Below are 20,264 nucleotides of genomic sequence, written 5' to 3' on the forward strand. Positions count from 1 at the left end.
ATACCATTTAAGAATGGAAGATAAAAACCCCAAACTTCTAACTGAGCCACAGTAACACTCATGTCGGTACAAACACCAATCAGCAAGTAACCTTAGAAAAGTAGAACCAAACAAACCCCCCGAGACAGTTTGAAACAGGCTGTAGGAGCTCTAATACAGAATATGTTTTGAATTTAAAAAAACACAACTGCCTATGTATTAGGTCAATCGACACAGAATTACTGACAACAGAATAGCACAGAATAATATTTCTAAAAGTATCTCACAAGGGCCAATATTGCTAATAGATTCTATCGCTTCTGGTATAGTACATAATGCTTGTGGTCAAGGATCAGACTTGGGTCTGCCTTATTGTTTCCGTTTCCCAACAGGTAAAATATCACTATATTCCACTTCCAAATTAAGTCAGATGAAATTAGAAACTTACGAAGAGTTCATCAGCTACTGCTTCATGTTTATTCCTGCACTGTGTCCTCCCAATGCGTTCGGTCAGTTCTTTCAGTTTGTTATCAAATAGTTTGTAATTTACACTATAGATCTCCTGTCGAATCAAATGTTTGACCTAGAATTAAAAAAAAAAAAACCCAAACACCCCATGTTTCAAGTTGAAAAACAATTTTATTTTCTACCCCTTCAAAACATCTTTGCTCTTTTTTGGATTTACTATAACCAATAAAATATACTTTTTTTTTCATATTTTTATGTTTCTATGTATATGACTATATGAGTAAGTTTTATAGAAGTTCGAATATCGGGGCGCCTGGGTGGCTCAGTCAGTTAAGCGGTAGACTTTGGCTCAGGTCATGATCTCACAGTCCGTGAGTTCAAGCCCCGCGTCGGGCTCTGTGCTGACAGCTCAGAGCCTGGAGCATGTTTCAGATTCTGTGTCTCCCTCTCTCTGACCCTCCCCTGTTCATGCTCTGTCTCTCCCTGTCTCAAAAATAAATAAAATGTTAAAAAAATAAAAATTAAAAAAAAGAAGTTCGAATATCAAATTCAGCAAGACACACACCATCTATGGAGATGTTAGAAAAAATTAAATGTCATCTCCCAGTGCTAATTTTAGTTTCCTGTAGTTTCAGCTGAATTCCATAATATATATTAAAGGAAAGGTAAAAGCCTATATCCCATTTATATATTTTTTTTAAATTTTTTTTTTAACGTTTATTCATTTTTGAGAGACAGAGCAAGAGAGCGTGAGCAGGGGAGGGGCGAGAGAGAGGGAGACACAGAATCCCAAGCGGGCTCCAGGCTCCGAGCGGTCAGCCCAGAGCCTGACGCGGGGCTCGAACCCGCGAACTGTGAGATCGTGACCTGAGCCGAAGTCGGACGCTTAACCGACTGAGCCACCCAGGCGCCCCCATTTATATTTTTTAATAAGCATAACTGAAACCTGTATTCCATAAAAAGGATCTCTACCTATCTGAAAACCAGAGCCCAATGAACATGGTTGGTTGGTCTGTAGTAAATCTGAAGCAAATTATGGAAGTCTGAGCCTTGGCCCAGTCATTAACAAGCTACATGACCTTTGGGAAGTCACAATATCTCTCGGCTTCATTTTCTTTGTCCACATAGGGGTAGATAATACAATGCTGAACAAATGATCCTCATAGGATTTTTATAATACGAAAGGTTAATATGTGAAAGAGCTCCATAAAATAGAAAATAGTGAATTGGCATAAAGGAAATAAATATGCAACATAATCCACTTTACTTGCATAGGTTTTTTTAGGGGGTGACTTTCCTACTGTTAAAACTGAAAGAGGCCAGGAACAATTAGGTAGTGACTAATGCCGTTTGGCATAAAACATGCTATCCTAACAGTCTGTAGTAGCTATCACACGAAACATTAATGCATTTCATTGTCTGGCTGTTTTTTAGAAAACAGACTGGCCTATTTTCAGGGAGTATAATTAATCTCAATGCCCACGGCTATGAAAAGCTCTGTCGAGCCATATATTCAGAAACATCCACTGTACCTTTTTGAACCTGTAACCTCCTGTAAGCCACTTTCCTAACACAGTAAGTAGTCTCTCTTAATAACAAAACCTGTCATGATACACTTAAGATATTTATTGGTAATATTTGTATTTTTCCCCATAAATTCTTGTTGCTTGGTGTCTGAAATTGGAACACAACGCTTCTATGTTAACTCTTTTATACTGGTATCACCTGGATGATTTCTCATATTCAGCAATTTTATTTGATTATTCCTAAGCTTTTTCCTTCACATTTCCAACTGTTCTTACTCTTCAACATTATCATCTACTTGATTTTTTCTGTAATGCTTAACATTTCTTCAGTGGTTTTCTCAATATTAGGCACGACTGTCATTTTCACTTTCAAACTTTTAAGTATTTGATTAAACTAGTAAGTACTCAAAATAAGTATATTATATAAATAAGTGCTCAGAAAAACATACTATTTTTTACTGTCGGGTGTTACCTGTTACCCATGTGTGGTTTTTATGGGTTACTGCATACTTGCCAGTTCAATGGCTGGGGTCAATATGTAAAGCTCATACTGAGATGAATCTTGGAGAAACTATCTAAATGTTTTGAAATGGAAATAGCGTTTTGCTAACAAGTGGAGGCCACACAGTATTTGCGAACCTTCCCTGGTGACGAAGAACCATTATGGGACATTTGTTAACATCACAGATTCCTAAGCCCTACCCTGAATTCACCAACCAGAACTTCCTGGAAAAAGGCCTGGAAAGCTGTATAATTAACAGGCACCACGAGGAATTCTCAGGTAAGTGTGAGAAAAAAGGAGCCTCAAACAACAGTCTTCAACTATTAGTGAGCCCAGTAAAAACCACAATTTAACCAAGCAAGTATTCCTGGTGATTCAGATGGAGGCCTACTCTTAAAACTTGGTTGTTTAAAAGGACTAACTGCCCACCTACGGGTGATTACTCTTGGTTAGAGGGGACATTTGTTCTCGTTTAGTGGTGATGTTCCTGAAGAACAAGGAAGATGTAATAACTTCGACCAAATACCTCATAAATGTCTTGTGCTGATGGTAATGTGTCCAAAAGTATGGTATCAGATGCAAATCCTAGGTACAATTTGCAGATGGCAGTCAAAGTAGCCTAGAGCTTGGAGAAAGACTGGCAATTATGCATTTCCAATCTGCCCCAACTTCCTAGGATGAGGAACTCCACTTATCTATGGGTAGATGAATAACTTGGACTTTAGAAGAAAAACCCCTCCACTTCAATAATTTAATTGAAATCAGTGAGGCCAAGATCCTTACAGAATCTCGAGAGAGAAGAGTCAACAGCTCTGGGACTCTCTCAGGGAAGAACGATGTCAGAATGGTAGGACCTATTCTGGGAATCAAACAAGAAAAATAAATAGGTATGGTTTAGAGAGTTAACTGTTTGAACAGGAATTAAAATATCAAGGGATGGAAAACTAGCTGTTTAGAGATAGGTAAAAAGATAGTAATTAGTTGAAACCCAAGATATTTCCGAAGAATGTGCAAGAAAACTTTTGGCGGGGGGGCTGACAAAACAAAACAGACTGCATTCCTTAAACCTCACTTGGAAGGACCATTTTCTGTGTCAACTCAGACCAAGTATTTTGTGAGACAGATAACAATAATGAATGAAAATTGTAATCTTCCCCTGCCAGTGAAACCAAAATGATACAAAGATTAAATTTTGTCTTTATATGTCCCTATCAGAACTTATTTCTAGGGGCACCTGGGTGGCTCAGTCAGTTGAGTGTCCGACTTCGGCTGAGGTCACGTTCTCACACCTCTTGAGTTCGAACCCCGTGTCAGGCTCTGTGCTGACAGCTTAGGGTCTGGAGCCTGCTTGGGATTCTGTGTCTGCCTCTCTCTCTGCCCCTCCTACACTCTCTCTCAAAAACAAAAACAAAAACAAAAAAAACCCATTAAAAAAAAAAAAAAGAACTTCTTTCTAAATTCAGCTACTAACCACCGAAGTAAGACACAGCTGGAATCCGCAACCTTTTTTGTAAGCTAGATCTATGCTTACCATAATTTTGCTACCCCCCTCCTGCAAATAATAGAGTTATGTACATATTAGAGTTTCCTTTGGACTTCCTGGAAGAAAAGACTAGGAGGAAAGGGAAAAACTGCTGATTGGCTTTCAGGCTGGTTCTGCATGAGTCTTTCAATAAGGTTTCCATTTATTTATTATGTGAATATATATTCATATAATACATAACCATATAACTGTAATGGTCTCTTTTAGAATAGTGTTTTTGTTCCTGAAACAGCAGGATAGTTTGGCTTGGGGCTTTGTGGTCCATTATAGTTGACAGACATTAATCTACCACATAATGACTTTTGGGTGAACAATTCCAGTGGTAGTAAAACCGTAAAATATGATTGTTATAATAGGTCCTGTAATGAGGACCTTTTTTATTAAAATTAAAGCTCATTACACTTAAACTCAGAGTTGATCAGACGTAGGAAACTGTAGTACGATGAAATAAAAAGGGGCAAAAATGAAAGCAAAACGTGCACTTGATGATGCTATGCAGCAAATGGTCAGACAATGCAACATTTCTGTGTAAACCTGGAAATCAGGGCAAGTAAAACTGAATGCAACTGGACTTTATGATGGAGACTTCTGGGTTGTCGGAGTCTATGAAGTGGTCAATTGTGACAAGGTATACCAACAGCTGTAGCTGCAGATCAGAGAACCCCACGACCAGGACAAAAGAGATCCAGCAAAGCTTAAGGTCATGCAGTGTCTTTCAAGGAAATTTAAATGTAATATGACTAAAAAGGCCATTCTCTTTCTACTACAGCACTCTACCTCCATGTGATTCTCCAGGTTGCTCTGCATAGGGCTATGTTCGATTAATTAGAGACGGGAAAGTAAACAATGATCTTTTCCCGGATACCTCCATCTGTTGATTCCGTTTTCACGTACCACCTTTGCACCAACTGAAAGTCACCTGTACTATACGTCATTGTGGAGATCAAGTAACTTTTACCATTTTTTATTAATCAGAAGTTTCTGAAGCAAATATATATGCCCTGATATTTTACCTGTTCCAGCAATGCTGTTTGCTTTTCCAGAGCTACACAAATATTTTCATCAATTTGCTCTGAAATTTTCATGCGCTTAACATGTTCTTTTTTTTCTGAAAACATCCTCTTCTTTTGATTATGGCCTTGGGGAAATGGAAAGATCAGAGGTAAAAACATTCCTTCTAAGGAAAGAAACAGGGGAATTCTCTAATCTAGTGACCAAAATGTGACCAAGGCAGCATTTTTTAGCAAATGTAATTGTATAAAAACTTCCGACAAACTAATCCCCCCCAAAAAATGATTGTCTTAGGTTTTTAGGTAGGGTTCTGGTCTCAGATGCACTTTCCCTTCAACCTTATTTAGTGCCTACTTAACACCAACAAAAACTGAATTACAGCATTTAATCCTCTAGTTACTTAAGTGGTCTTACAGTATTTTTATAAAGTTACTTAGGCACTCTGACCTATTTTAATATGTGATACTATTATTATTTTTAATTTTAAATCCATCTTGTTTAATCATCACTATGAAGCCTAGACAAGAACACAAAATTTCTCCTACGAAATCGGTTTTTTCTTATATTTCATTAACCTACAAAAACATTCTACTTCTAACGAAATTTACTTTTGCTATTTGATTTGGTAGCTCTAGAACATCACTGGTTAATTATTTGATGTTTCTCTGTCACTCTATGCACACACATGTATATGCTCACGTGTATATACCCTTATTACCTATCAGCTTATACTTGGCATATGATTTCCAGGTCAATTCTATGGAAAGAAATGAGTTCACCAATGATTAAAAAAAAACCACACTCTTTCAACTAGCCTCCTTATTAACCTAATAAATAAATCTTCAAAATAAGAAAAGATGTAGGGGTGCCTGGGTGGCTCAGTCAAATGAGCATCCAACTTCGACTCAGGTCACGAGCTCACAGTTCGTGAGTTCAAGCCCCACGTTGGGCTCTGTGCTGACAACTCGGAGCCTGGAGCCTGCTTCGGATTCTGTGTCTCTCTTTCTCCCTCTGCCCCTACCCCACTCGTGCTGTCTCTCAAAAATAAATAAACATTAAAAAAATTAAAAAAAAAGAGAGATGTAGATGAAATAAACCAAACAACTGCCTTAAACCACCTTTTGATTTTTTTGTACTCTTAAGGGAAAGCGACTGATTCCTTCTTTGCCAGAATTTATTTTCCTTTGGATATGGAGAATACTATTTCCCCCTCCTCAGGCTAAATGGTTCAGAAACAAGATACTCTAAAACAATTATCATTATTTACTCTTTCTCTTGACTATATGTAGTCTACTGTTTCTACATCTGAGGCTAAAAAAATCCCCCAAAAGGAAAATGACTCATTTCTCCAAAAGATGCTTAAGTATGCACTTACTGTTATTACTATCTGTGTCTAGTGCTGATGGCCACGTTGAGTCTGCATTGTCACAATTTGAAACGCTGGAATGACCGGTTCTACAGGATTCGTCACTTTTCAACATGTCAGCAGGACAGTTACTGGAGATGACTGAATTCACCAACTTAGGTATTTTATCAAAAGGCACAAAATGGGTATCTGAACTTAAAATGTCACTTTGTCTTTTATCATGTGACTCGGAAATGGAGTTCGTTTCTAAATGGGAAACGATCTTGTCGATTCTCTTATCATCCAAGGTGTTTACTGTAGATTTTGGTATTGGAACCATACCACTGCATAAACTGGACGGACAACAAATGGATTTCAGATCACAATCCTCTTCACGTTGTTCAAAACAGGACCTTGTTACATCTGTCTGACATTCCAAATGATTTTTAGAAGTGTTTTGTGAATCTTTTGTCTCTTGTGTAAAGGGTTTCCCAGAAGATTCTATTGTTTTACTTGGCTTTTGGGAAGGGCACACAACTTGTTCTTGAGTGTATTCTGATCTTGTTTCTGAATCAACAGTTTCTAGTGGTTTCATTACATTCTGAGACAAAACTTTACTTTTCACCGAGCATACTGAATTTTTATTAGAGTCCAGCAAGGAAGCAGCATTTTCAGACTGTCCATATATGCTAGTTACGACACTGGTATTTGAATTCTGATTACCACTTGATATATTATTCCCACTTGCTGTTTTCAGTGCTTCGACATTCTTTGACTTATTCAGGATTTCTACTTGCTTCCGGCAACTTGCAGGCATTGTTTTTTTGGCTTTTAGTATCTTCCGCTTACTTCTATCTGGACTTACCATCTTTTATATCCTAGAATTTAAAATACCATGTTTAAGTACTTCTCTCTAATAGACAAAAGCTTATTTATTTGCAGTACTAAAATTAGGTTCAGACTATCTCTGAAGAGTCAGGTAATTTTCTTGAAAATTACATCCATTTCCATCTGTCATTAAAATGTACAAGTAATTTTAATTTTATTCTATAAATCTAAACTATGTAAAACTCAGACTTCATATTGCCAGTAAGCCTCTACTTGATACTAAGTCTGATAATTTTATCTGGCCACTTTTTGTGGTATTACTTCACTGCTGTAGCCATTAAAGTTTGGTGTCAACAATCCAAACAGGCCATACTTTACATAATCTAAAGACTGAATTGCATTTCTTCATAAAAACAAAACTCAATGTTTTGCAAAGAATTTTGGATTTTCTCCACGTAATGGCACCTTCTTAAAGCCTTCCTAATGTTCAAATTTCCAAAATAAATGGTACTGCGGGAGTAATTCCCAGTAGGAGTATAAAATAAATGCTAAAGATACACAACGTGATGCCAGTTCAAACAAGAAAGCCGATTTAGGTTTTATAATAATAATTTCTCATAATTTAAGAAAAATCTACATAAGAGAGAAAAATATCTTCGTGTTTCTCAGTATCTATATCAAGTCTGATCTAAACTGCAGGTAGGTAAATGGTTTAAAGGAAAGAACTCTGCCAAGTGACAATCAAAGGCATAATAAAAGCAAAAGAATATAGATATATATAATATATACGGGCATGGTAGACCAGTTATTTAGCAAACTATAGAGAACTCATTAAACTGAAAGAATCTAAGACTTTTTAAGGAACAAACGACACAGTCAAAACTACCTAAGTAATTTTGTCATTTGTAACTATATTCTTACCTGAAGCTTTTATCCTTTTTATTCACTATTTCATATGATCAGGAACAGTTCCAGGATTTGTGAGACCTGAAGGTTGAGGTGAATAGTTATTTAATAGCAAGAAAAAAGAAATCAGAACAAATTCAAATTAAAAAAAAAACAAACCTGTAATGTATAAATAAACATCACAAAATCCAGAAAAAATAGTATACTTTCATTAATCAAGGCCCTGATACAATATAGGATCCTGTTTTGCCTCTATGACTGAATATCTGCCTCTTTGTGAACATAATTTTTGCAGTATTTCCCATAGAAAGAATGATCAAACCAAGGCTTTCTTCCAGCATGGTTAATTTTTTTTTTTTTTAACGTTTATTTGCTTTAGAGAGAGAACACAAGCAGGGGATGGGCAGAGAGAGGGAAACACAGAATCTGAAGCAGGCTCCAGGCTCTGAGCTGTCAGCAGAGTCCGACATGGGGCTTGAACCCATGGGTTCATCAATGAACCCATGAACAGTTCGTTGATCCCACGAACTGTGAGATCATGACCTCAGCTGAAGTCAGACACTTAACCGACTGAGCCATCCAGGCGCCCCTATGGTGAAGTTTTAATTGAACATGCTATGTTATTTTTTTTTAACAAAGAGAGAAGTTCTTTTGATTGGAAATCCATGAGAGCTATATCCTCTACTTAGATTTTTAAACATGAGGTAACTGGAAAGTCTTCCTGACTACCTTCTGGCTTCATAAATTTCAATTTGTGGCTTCTTTACTCCTCACATATTTCAGGTGCTAGGCACTGAAGACCACATTCCCATCACGATCAGGCCAACAGGCAATAATTACCTACACTCAAAAGTGACTATGAACCACAAATGTATTCTATTAAACCCACACTAAGGATATCCTTAATCACAATCTGCCTGAAGCTGTTCTACTGCCAGGTGACACAGAGGTAAGGGGAAATGAAGATGAAGAGAGACAGTAGTCTTAAATGATTACAGCATCTTATTTTTTAAAATCTTACAAAAACTTCCAACCATGTGAATACACTGCCATGGTCCTTTCTCATGGCCTTTAGAGAAGGCCAAAAATAGTGAAAAGCCCTGAAAACTTTGGGGGAAATATGCCCCTCCATATGATGCATCCAAAAGGCATGTAATATCCATTAATTATGAAATACAACAATTTGAAAGTACTGAATATTTTTGGGGTGCCTGGCTGGCTCAGTCAGAAGAGCATGTGACTCTTGATCTCGGGGTTGTGAGTTTAAGCCCCACCCTGGGTGCAGGGATTACTTAAAAAATACTGAATACCTTTGAACCACCCACCACTCATTCAATCAAGTACTACCAGTAACTTTCATTTACTTAAGTTTCCCTATACCATGTCTCCTCCCTGGTACCCATTCTAAGATAATTCTATATCCTAAGTTTTGAGTTTATACTTCTATTACCCTTTGTAAGTTAGTTTCATTGTAAATGTCATGTGTAAACAGTACAGTTTAATTTTGCTTTAGAGTAACTTATAGTTTTCTAACACTTGTTCCTTCATGAATATCCCAGACTCATCCACACAATTGTATATAGCAATAATTCATACATTTTAATGGCATTATAATGACCGATTGGGTCAATATAACAAAACTTGTTTATTTACTTCTCTATGAAGATATCTGAGTCACTTCCAGTTTTCTTTTTCTGACGAATACTTGTTTCAAGGGGGCATATCTGTATAAATTTTTTGAGTGGATCTGTTGGGTAGCAGGTAAGATATACAAATGTTCAACTTTTCAAGATAGACAAATTATTTTCCAAAGCAGGTATACCAATCTACATCTCTATGGGCAATATATGAGAGTTACCACTATCCAAATCCCCTCAAGCCTTTGGTATTGCCAGACTTAATTTTTATCAATCTACCTGGATATAGATATATATCCCAACTGTCTTTATTTGCATTTCCCTAATTACTAGCATCTTCTCATGTTGATTGGCTATACAGCTTTCTTTATCTGCAAAATTCCTGGTTATATCTTAATTTTTTTTTTGACTGGGTTTTTTTCTAAAGCTTATTTATATTTTTTGAGACAGGGACAGCGTCAGTGGGGGAGGGGCAGAGAGAGGATTCCAAGCAGGCTCCATGCTGTCCCCACAGAGCCCAAACTGGGGCTCAAACTCCTCCGAAATAATTACCTGAGCAGAAACTAAGAATTGGGATGCTTAACCGACTGAGCCATTCAGGCGCCCTGGGTTGTCCTTTCTTATTTACATATTAAGAAAACTTAATAGATTATGAATAATAATCCTTTGTCAACCATTTGTTGAATGAGTTACAAGTATCCTGGATCTTCCTAATTTTTATATTGACAAATTTCTTTCTTTTTTTCTTTTATGGCTAAAGTTTAATCTCCCTTGAGAAATCCTTTCCCACCCCCATGGTAATGTATGAAATAATAAGGCCCACTGGAGGTACAGAAGCCTTCTTCCGAATAGGTTATCTCGGGACATGGACCTGTAGCGTGGCTGCGTTAACTATAAAAGTATATGATATAAATGCAGGCCTGAGTGAGTATATAATAGAAATACTCGCTCAGAATTATTTTTAAAGTTTATAAACATGAGAAAATGGGTCATTAACTGCAACTTGCTCGTTGATAAAACTTAGGGCGCTAAAGAGAGACAAATCACTTCTGTATCAGTATGCTTAGAGAAAAATAAGTAACACTGCCAGTAAAGGGCTCAGGGAATTTAAGTACTGGTAACTATCTAAAAGGTAAACTAGAGTTTACATGTTGTAGAGAGGTTTAGTGAAATTTATTACTGGTAGATTAAAACTTAAAAAATTGTAATTGGGGGATCCCTCCCATCACCAGAGCTCCGGACACTCTTCAACCTTGAATCCTGTGCTTCAATCCTTTGCTGTCAAATAAACCACATTTGACACATCATTGGAATCGTGGTACTGTTCTGCAGCATAAGGATGGAAAAGAGAAGTCATCTATATTACCTCAAGTTTTAAAGACCTGTCTTTTGCAATTTAAGTCTTTAATCCATCTAAAACTGATTTTAGAATGTACTGGAAGGAAGGAATCCAAATTCGTTTTTCCCTCAGGTGTATAATTAATTGTTGGACAGTATCCTGTTAATTTTTAACTTTAAAAACATAATGTCTCTTTTATTTATCTGATGATGTAACTCCTTCTGAACATACTGTTGTTCATCCCATCAATTTTAGATGTCTCTTGTAAAACTTACTGATTTTGGTCTAATGAATCTTTCAATATAATTTAATCAAATTACATGTAATATAAATGCCATTAAAGCTTTAATTTATATTGGTGTTATGCCTCTCTGATTTTCACAGCTTTTTGCTGCTACGTTTTCCTTTCTGTTATTTGTGATCTCCATATTATGCTTCACTATGAAAATGTCCTTTTTATTTTTTGTTCTTTTTTTAAGGTCTACACATGCTTTCCAATTCCATGGATTTTAGTATATTTAAAAGTTTTCCGGGGCGCCTGGGTGGCTCAGTCGGTTAAGCGGCCGACTTCGGCTCAGGTCACGATCTCGTGATCTGTGAGTTCGAGCCCCGCGTTGGGCTCTGGGCTGATGGCTCGGAGCCTGGAGCCTGCTTCCGATTCTGTGTCTCCCGCTCTCTCTGACCCTCCCCCGTTCATGCTCTGTCTCTCTCTGTCTCAAAAATAAATAAACGTTAAAAAAAAAAAATTAAAAAAAAAAAGTTTTCCAAAAGCATTTCAGCCAATGTTTCAGTAACCACTGAAGTACAAAATGAAACATTATTTGAATATACATTATTAAAACAAATATCCAAAGGGAGACTGGCTGGCTCAGTTGGAAGATCATGTGACTCTTGATCTCTGGGTTGAAGTTTGAGCCCAACTTTGGGTATAGAGAGTATTTAAAAAGTATTTGAATTTTACATCCCGGATTTTACCCTACTTTAATGTTATATATACTTTCAAGAATAATTTTGGATATTTACATTCTGGTTCAGAGCCAAACTTGGCTATTATGAATAAACTGCTACAAACACGCATGTGTCAGTTTTTGCGTGGACTTGTTTTAATTTCTCTTGGGTATATACCCATCGGAATTGCTGCGACATACTCTAACTCCATATTTAACTTTCTGAGAAAGGCTGTTTTCCAAAGCATCTAGACAAATTTACATTTACACCAGGAGTGAATGACAGATCTCGTTTTAGGATCACTTCCTCAACACTCACTATGATCTCTTTCCTAGTATACTCATCTTGGTGAGGGTGATGTGATACTCATTTTCATTTCCCTGATGGTTGCTAATGCTGCTTACTGGCCACGTTTATTTTGTTTATTCAGTGCATTTTCCACTTTAAAATTGGGTTATTTGCCTTATTATTAACTTATAAGAGCTCTTTGTATATTCTAGATTTCAGTATCTTTTCACGTATGATTTGAAAACTTCTCACACTCTGTAGGTGTCTTTTCAATTTCTTGATATGCTTTGAAAACCTCGAGTTTTTAATTTTGATAATGTCCACTTTAGTTTTTTATTTGTTGCTTGTGCTTTTGGTGTCATATCTAAGGAATCACTGCTTAATCCAGGGTCATGACTATTTACTGTTGTTTAAAAATTTTATAGCTTTATTTCTTGAAATCCATTTTAATTTATATATAGTATCAAGGGGGTCCATTTATTCTTTTGCATGTGGACATTTGTTCCAGCACCATTTGAAAAGGCCATTCTTTCCGCCACTGAATTGTTTTGGCGCTCTTGTCAAAAACCAATTCATTTCAATGTTAAGGCATATTTAAAGGTTCTCAATTTTATCCCATTGACATATAGGACTGTCCTTATGCCAGTACCACAGAGTCTCAATTACTGTAGGTTTCTGCTAAGTTTTAAATTTAGGATGTGAGTCCTCAACTTTGTTTGTTTTGGCGTGGTGGGGACAGGGGGATTGTTTGGACTGAGTTCCTTGACTGTGTATATGAATTTCAGGACCAGATTAACAATTTCTGCAAAGAAGCCTACTGGATTTTGATAGGGGTTGTGTTCAACCTATAGATCAATTTAGGGAATATTGCTACCTCAATTCTACCAAACATTCTGATCCATGAACATGGAAGTCTTTCCATTTTTAGATCTTTAATTTCTTTCAAAAGCATTTCATAGTTTTTAGAGCTTTGTACTTCTTTTTGATGCTATTTAATTGAAACTATTTTTCTTAATTTCATTTCTGTATTGTTTGTTGCAAGTACATGGAAATTCAACAGAATATTGTATATTGATCTTGCCTGCAACATTGTTGACCTTGTTTTTATCTCTAGTTTTTTAAGGCTTCTTTAGAATTTTTCACAAGTAAGATCCTGTCATATGTCAGTAGTTTTATTTCTTCCTTCCTAGTCATGATGCCTTTTATTTCATTTTCTTGCCTATCCTAACTAGAAACTCCAGTATAATGTAGAACAGAAGTGGTGAGAACAGACATCCTCGTTTTATTTGGACTCAGGGGATAACCTTTACTCTGTAACCATTTTTGTATGATGTTAGCTGTGTATTTTTCACAGATAACCTTTATCAGGATAAGGAATTTCCCAACTATCTTTACTTTGTTGAGTGTTTTTGTCATAGAGGAGCATCGGATTTTGTCAGAGAATGTTTCATCATCTATTAACATAATCATATGGCTTTGTTCTCTATTCCATTGATACATTACATTATTGTATTTTTGGATGTGAAACCAACCTTGCATTCCTGGGATAAATCCCACTTGGTCATGGTGTATAATCTTTTCTGTGTTGCTGGATTGAATTTTTTAGTGTTGATGATTTTTGCATTTATATTCATAAGAGATATTGTTCTGTAGTTTTCTTGTGGTGTCTTTGTCTGATTTTGTTATCAGAGGAATACTGGCCTCCCAGAATTAGGGAAGTGTTCCTTCCTCTTGTATTTCTTAAAAGAACTTATTAAAAATTGGTATTTTTAAATGTCTTGTAGAACTCAATAAACCCATTTGTGACTGGGCTCTTCTTTGCCTTCTAATTCAATGCCTTTACTTGTTATAGGTCTGTTCAGGTTTTCTATTTCTTCCTGAGTCAGGTTTGTTCATTTGTGTCTCTAGCAATTTGTCTGTTTCAACTACTTAACTGACTGGTATACAAGTGAGTTGTTCTATTCTCTTATTTATTTTTTTAACTTCTGGAAGGTCAGTAGTAAGCCTCCCTCCTTCATTCCTGATTTCAATTATTTGAGTCTCTTTCATGGTCAGTCGAGGTAAAAGTTTGTCAATCTTTTTGATCTTTTGGAAAAACAACTTTTGGTTTCCTTGATTTTCTCTATTTTTTATTTTATTAATTTCCACCACACTCATTATTTCCTCCATTCTGCTGACTTAGGTTTAGTTTGCTCTTCTTTTTGTATTAAAGTTAGGTTATTGACTTGAGGTATGTTTCAATACAGGCATACATCACTACAAAATTTTCTTCTAATGATTGCTTTAATTTCACTCCAAAGTTTTGGCATATCATTTTCATTCATTTCAAAGTATTTTCTGTTTTTCCTTGAGTTCATCTTTTACCCACTGGTTATTTAGTAGGAGGTGTTTAATTTCCACATAGTTGTGAATTGCTCAAGTTTCTTCTTGGCATTAAATACTAATTTTATTCCACTGTTATCAATCTAGTTCATTGACTTCAATCCTCTTAAATTTGCTGATGTTTGTTTTATGGCATAGTGTGTCTACACTGGAGAATGTTCTCCATACATGAGAAGAATGTATTCTGCTGTTATCTTGTTGAGTGTTCGCAAGACATCTCTTCGGTCTAGTTGGTTCAGAGCGTTATTCAAATCTTACGGTCTCCTGTCTAGTTTTCTGTACATTAAGAAAGGGCAGTACTGGTCTCCAACCATTCTTTTTGAATTGTCTATTTCTCCCTTCAATTCTTGTCAGTATCTGCTTCATAGATTTTGGTACTGTTATTAGGTGTATGTATATAATTGTTATAAATTCCTGACGGACTGGTCCTTTTTTTTATAAAACATCTCTCTTCTAGTAGCATCTTTTGTTCTAAAATCTGTTTTGTCTGAAATCAGTATAACCACTCTTTCTTAAGGTTGCTCTTTGCATGATAGATCTTTTTCTATCCTTTCATTTTCAACAGATTTGTAGCTTTCAATCTAAAGTGTCCCCTGTAGACAGCGTATAGTTGGATGTGGTTTTCCCTCCAGTCTGAAAATCTGTTTAATCCATTAATATCTGACATTAATATTGACGATTCGATTTATGTCTACATTTTACATTTTGTTTTACAGGTCTCACATCAAGAAAATTGCAAGTCTTTTCTATTTTCTGAAGAGTTTGTGTTTGCAAATGGTTATTACTTCTTCCTTAAATGTTAGAAATAATTCACCATAATGCCACCTGGGCTTGGAGTTAACTTAGTAATAAAGGTTTTCAATTATAATTGAATTTTTAAAAAGAGACACAGGACCACTCATATTTTCTACATCTTTTTGTTACTTTTAGTGGTTTTTCTCCTTTCAACAGAATTTCAAATTTATCAAGTTCTTCATAATTTTCTCTAATTATATTTGTAACATCCGTAAGATTTGTAGTATTTTTTTTTCTCCTTTCTTAAGATGAGCGGGTAGCGGCTCAGGCCATGTTCAGTCTCTAGCTGTCTTACCACTCACACTAGCTTCTTAGCTCATCTGGGCAGATGTCAGGGCAGTGAGTGAAGTCAGAGGATATTGGCACCCATGGGCCCTAGAAGTTGGTTTTCCTGCAAGCCTGGCCCAGTGGTCCAGTAGGATAAAGTCACTCTGGTCCTTGGCTGTCTAGCACTGGGCCTCTGTCTGCTGTTGTTGTTGCCACTGCTCCTTCCTTGCCCTTGTAGCCAGTCAGGCTTCACTGAAGCTCTTTTTATTCTTGATATTAGTGATGTGGGGTTTTTTTCCCCCCCTTCATCATTTTTACTGGAAATCTATCTATTGAATCAATACTTACAAAGCACTGACTTTTGGCTTTGTTGACCCTCTATTGTATGTAGTGTTCATTTCCTGTTGGCATAATTCCATTTTCTTCAGGCTTGATTTGTTGCTCTTTTTCCAGCTTGAGATAAAAACTCAGATCTTTCATTTTCAGCTGCTTTCCCCTCTTCACTTTTTGCATCTAAAGCTATAAAATTTTTCTCTAGTTCTGCTTCAGTTGAGTCCCATACATTTTGATAAACCCACTCTCAATTTTATCATTTGGTTCAAAATATTTCCAATTGTCATTAGAATTTCTTCTAGGATCTGTGGATGATGTCGAAACATTAATTTCCATGCAATTTGCAGATTCCCTATTTATATTTTTGTTGAAAGTTAGCTTAATTGCACCAGAGTCAGAGAATATCTTCCAAAATGACTATCTTCCAAATGGTATTTGTTGAGGCTAGCTTCATCGTCAATTTTTCCAAAAGCTCCATATATACTTGAGCAGAACCTGTATTCTAACACTGTTGAGTACAATGTTGTTATATGTAAATGCCAACTAGTTCAGATGTTCTTAGTCGTACTGTTCACAACCTTCCAGCTATTAAAAACACTGGATTTGTGCACTTCTTTTGATTTAATCATTGTTTTCTTTATATAGTTTGAAGCTGTTAAGTACATACTGATTTATTTTCTCTATTCCTGGTGATGGATTGGTTTTCATTACAAAATCTCTTGCAATGCTTCTTGCTGCAGAAGTATCTTAATACATTATCAACGGTAAATAAATGTCAATTGTATTTTTTTTTAAATCCACTGAACCAAATATGTACCTTCCCTTTACTAACAGTAAAACTTAGAAACCAACCAACCTGAGCTAGGTTATATAATTTGTTCAAGGAAACATAGTTCAGAGCCAGAATTTAATCTTAGGATCTTAAGATTCAAGGAAATCTTGTATCACAAGTACAAATCAGATTAGGAATTATGAAGGGACAGGGTTATCTTCAGGGCCATACAATGGTCAACAAATTGACAAAACTTGACCAATTTGTGACAGGTGATTATCTGATAATGAGCATGAACTAATTACTACTCTAAGTGTGGTCCATGGACCAGCTGCACCGGCCACTTTCTAAGTGCTAGCAGAATTTTACTTTTATTTTAAAAACTTTCATCAATGTAATGCCCTAAAATCAAAGTTATAAAGTGCTCATAATGAAATGTAGTTGCTCGTCAGCACTCCTTAATGCCCGGGGGCAATCAATTTTAATCAATTTAACAACCTGTTTTTATTTCAGTATTTTTAAATATCTTTATACTAGTTATCTCCTGAGTTACAAATTCTAGTAATTATCAATTCCTATATATTTACAAATGAGATTTAGCTGTTTTCTACACCCTACACATCTTTTTTTCCTTAAAATCACATCTGTAGCTAACCCAATACATTGTTATAGCCAAGTATTTTCTATATAACCAATAGATCATCGCTGTCAGCATGGGGCCTCATGTGGGGCTGGAACTCATGAGGCATGAGATCATGCCCTGAGCCCAAACCAAGAGTTAAATGCTTAGCCTACTGAGCCACTCAGGCACCTGTATGACATGTTTAAAGATCACATCTTCAAAAATGCCTTCCCTTGGGGCACTTGGGTAGCTCAGTCGGTTAAGCATCAAACTCTAGGTTTCCTCTCAGGTCATGATCTCATGGTTCAGGAGTTCAAGCCCTGTGTTAGGCTGTGCACTGAGAGCACAGAGCCTGCTTGGGATTCTGTCTCCCTCTCTCTGCCCCTCCCCTACTCGGGCTTGCTCTGTCAGAAAAAAAAAAAAAGCCTTCTCCCAAGATAACAACTTTCTTCTCTGGAGATGCCATTACATGTATTTTTAGTTATGAGCTTTGAGGTCAGAGGTGTATCTTATTTACTTTTATATCCTCAGGAAGGTAGCTTTCATATAGCTTTAAAAAAATGCTGCTTAAATGTATACTTCTAAAAATTAATCCAAAAAGTCAACCAGGGTTAGTCTTTCTTTAAGTACCCAAACAGGCCTCAGCAATTTTTGCCATTGGGAGCTTATAAGCTACTTCTTATCAGCAGCACTATATACAATAGAGTCTCTACATTTACCAGATCAGTCTATGAACATCCCTGTATCCCAAGAAATTTTATCAGGAATTCAAAAATTCAAACTAATCTAATCATCTCCCCTACCCAGAGAGTCATAGTTAGTTCTCTCCAAATATCGCCGGACTACAATCTTTTCTTTCCCACTCAGGCTGGTAAAGCTGAAGGGCAAGAAGCTACCGGAGCCTACGGTAATGCATTTTAAAGGTATGGGTTGGGGCACCTGGGTGGCTCAGTCGGTTGAGCGTCCGACTTCGGGTCGGGTGATGATCTCACAGTTCGTGGGTTTGAGCCCCACGCCAGGCTCTGTGCTGACAGCTCAGAGCCTGGAGCCTGCTTCACATTCTGTGTCTCCCTCTCTCTCTGCCCCTTCCCCGCTCATGCTGTGTCTCTGTCTCAAAATAAACATTAAAAAAAATAATAAAAATAAAGGTATGGGTCAAGGTTTAATTAAAACTCAGAGAAAAGAATATTTAAATGATGTAAGAATAGGAGACAGAAAAGAACAGAATACAGTTCTTTTTTATATTTAATATCTCAATGAGAACACTTGTACATTTAAAGTTATAAAGTTTGTTTTTATTACTAACAACTATCCAATGTATTACTTAAAATCTGATTACATGAAATGAAATAAATCTTCCCACACCCACGATGATAGAATTACATGATATCCACAAGAATTTTCACACCAGAATTCAAGATACTAACTAGTAAGGAGATAACAGTGGGCTGAAAGCTGAGGTATGTACAAGTCAATAAGGTAAACAGAGCAGAAAATTCAAGATGTACCTAGACACACCAGTTCTTAAAAGACACAAATCGTTTCCAATAAGACACTGTTCCTGCATTTCTGTTGAGGCAGAAGTTAATCTTAGGATGTGGTCCGTGCAAATCTGCAGATAAAGCTGAGATAGGCAGATTAATTCGATTAGCATCACACTCAGCATCTCCGAAAACCGAAGTGAAGGACACACGACCAAGGCATACTTCACAAAAGATGAATTCAGGACCATCAATCCTTGATTCAGAGGCTGCATTTCTGCATTTTCAATAGCTCTCCTGTGACATCTTGACCTTGACCTTGACCTATCTTGACCTTGACTGTTCTTCACCGTTTGTTTTGCAAGTAAGTAGGCTGCTGGTCCGTTTGCTGGCTACAAATAAACGCGTGACACGATTGTCACGAAAAGCCTTATTAAATCCCAACCTGGAGTTAACAGTCTCTGTACGTGGACAGGACGCAAATTCTTCCAACGTTTTACTTCCACGGGGTTGCAGTTATTCGCTCCGCTTCTCTTTCTAGATCTTGGCCACACAGAAGTCTTCAGGGCAGCGCAGACTAGCTTGTCCCAGAGCCAACAACAGGTGCCGGCTCCTAACGTCAGAAGCGTCGTCTTCAACAGTCACGCGCACAAGTCGGAGAAGTCAAGTTTTCCAAGGACAGCCAGGCTGGGGTCCGAGAGGCAACGCAAACTAACCGCCTCCTCTCTCTACCGTGCACATCCTTGGACTTGGCCAAAATGGGGGAGAGAGAGCAGGTCAGGCGGCGGCACGAAGAAGAAAACGGCCTCTGATACGAAAATATGTACGTATACATTTGTAAGCGCTCCTAAAAGCCAGAGCGCCTGCGTGGGAGGGAGACCCATCTCCGCCAAGACTCGGCTGCAGGATCCCTGGCGCCGCTAAGCTCAACAGGTGTCCGGCACACGTGTGCGCGCCAGGCCCCGGGCTCGCAGGGGCTCCCTCCGTCCCCGGGCTCACTTCCCAACGCCACGTCTCGACGGCAGTCTCCCCGCCGCCTGGGGAGCCGCGCCGGCGCCCGGCCGAGCGCCGGCGACCGCCTTTCCCCGCGGCCGCTAAAGTAGTCCGGCCGGGCCTCGACCCCGTACTTACTCGGAAGGATAAAACTCTGCGGCCGACGCGGTGCCCCTCCGCAGCCGCCACTCCCACCCACGCGGGGCGCCTCAGCCGCCGAGCGCACACCGCTGTCGCCTCCCGCGCCGCCCGCCGGGAAAGCGCCGCGGCCGCGTGCTCTCGCCCGCTGCGGGCGTCCT

The 20,264-nt window shown here is 37.7% G+C and overlaps 1 protein-coding gene across 7 annotated transcripts in view; it reads right to left on the reverse strand.

Annotated features, from left to right (window-relative positions):
* The window catches only part of ATF7IP2 (activating transcription factor 7 interacting protein 2), a 59,562-nt gene that overhangs the window by 39,045 nt on the left and 253 nt on the right, over positions 1–20,264 (reverse strand). Inside the window, exons 2-6 of one of the 7 annotated variants that reach the window (XM_042921799.1) lie at positions 19,000–19,720; positions 8,124–8,189; positions 6,405–7,252; positions 5,032–5,156; positions 428–562 (exon numbers count right to left, since the gene is read on the reverse strand). In XM_042921799.1, coding sequence (XP_042777733.1) covers positions 428–562; positions 5,032–5,156; positions 6,405–7,242 — 1,098 coding nt within the window. In that variant the 5' untranslated portion in view covers positions 7,243–7,252; positions 8,124–8,189; positions 19,000–19,720. The other 6 variants (XM_042921801.1, XM_042921802.1, XM_042921798.1 and 3 more) reach the window with 6 other exon arrangements.

This window comes from Panthera leo, chromosome E3 (assembly GCF_018350215.1).
Source record: "Panthera leo isolate Ple1 chromosome E3, P.leo_Ple1_pat1.1, whole genome shotgun sequence".
Classification (NCBI taxonomy): Eukaryota; Metazoa; Chordata; class Mammalia; order Carnivora; family Felidae; genus Panthera; species Panthera leo.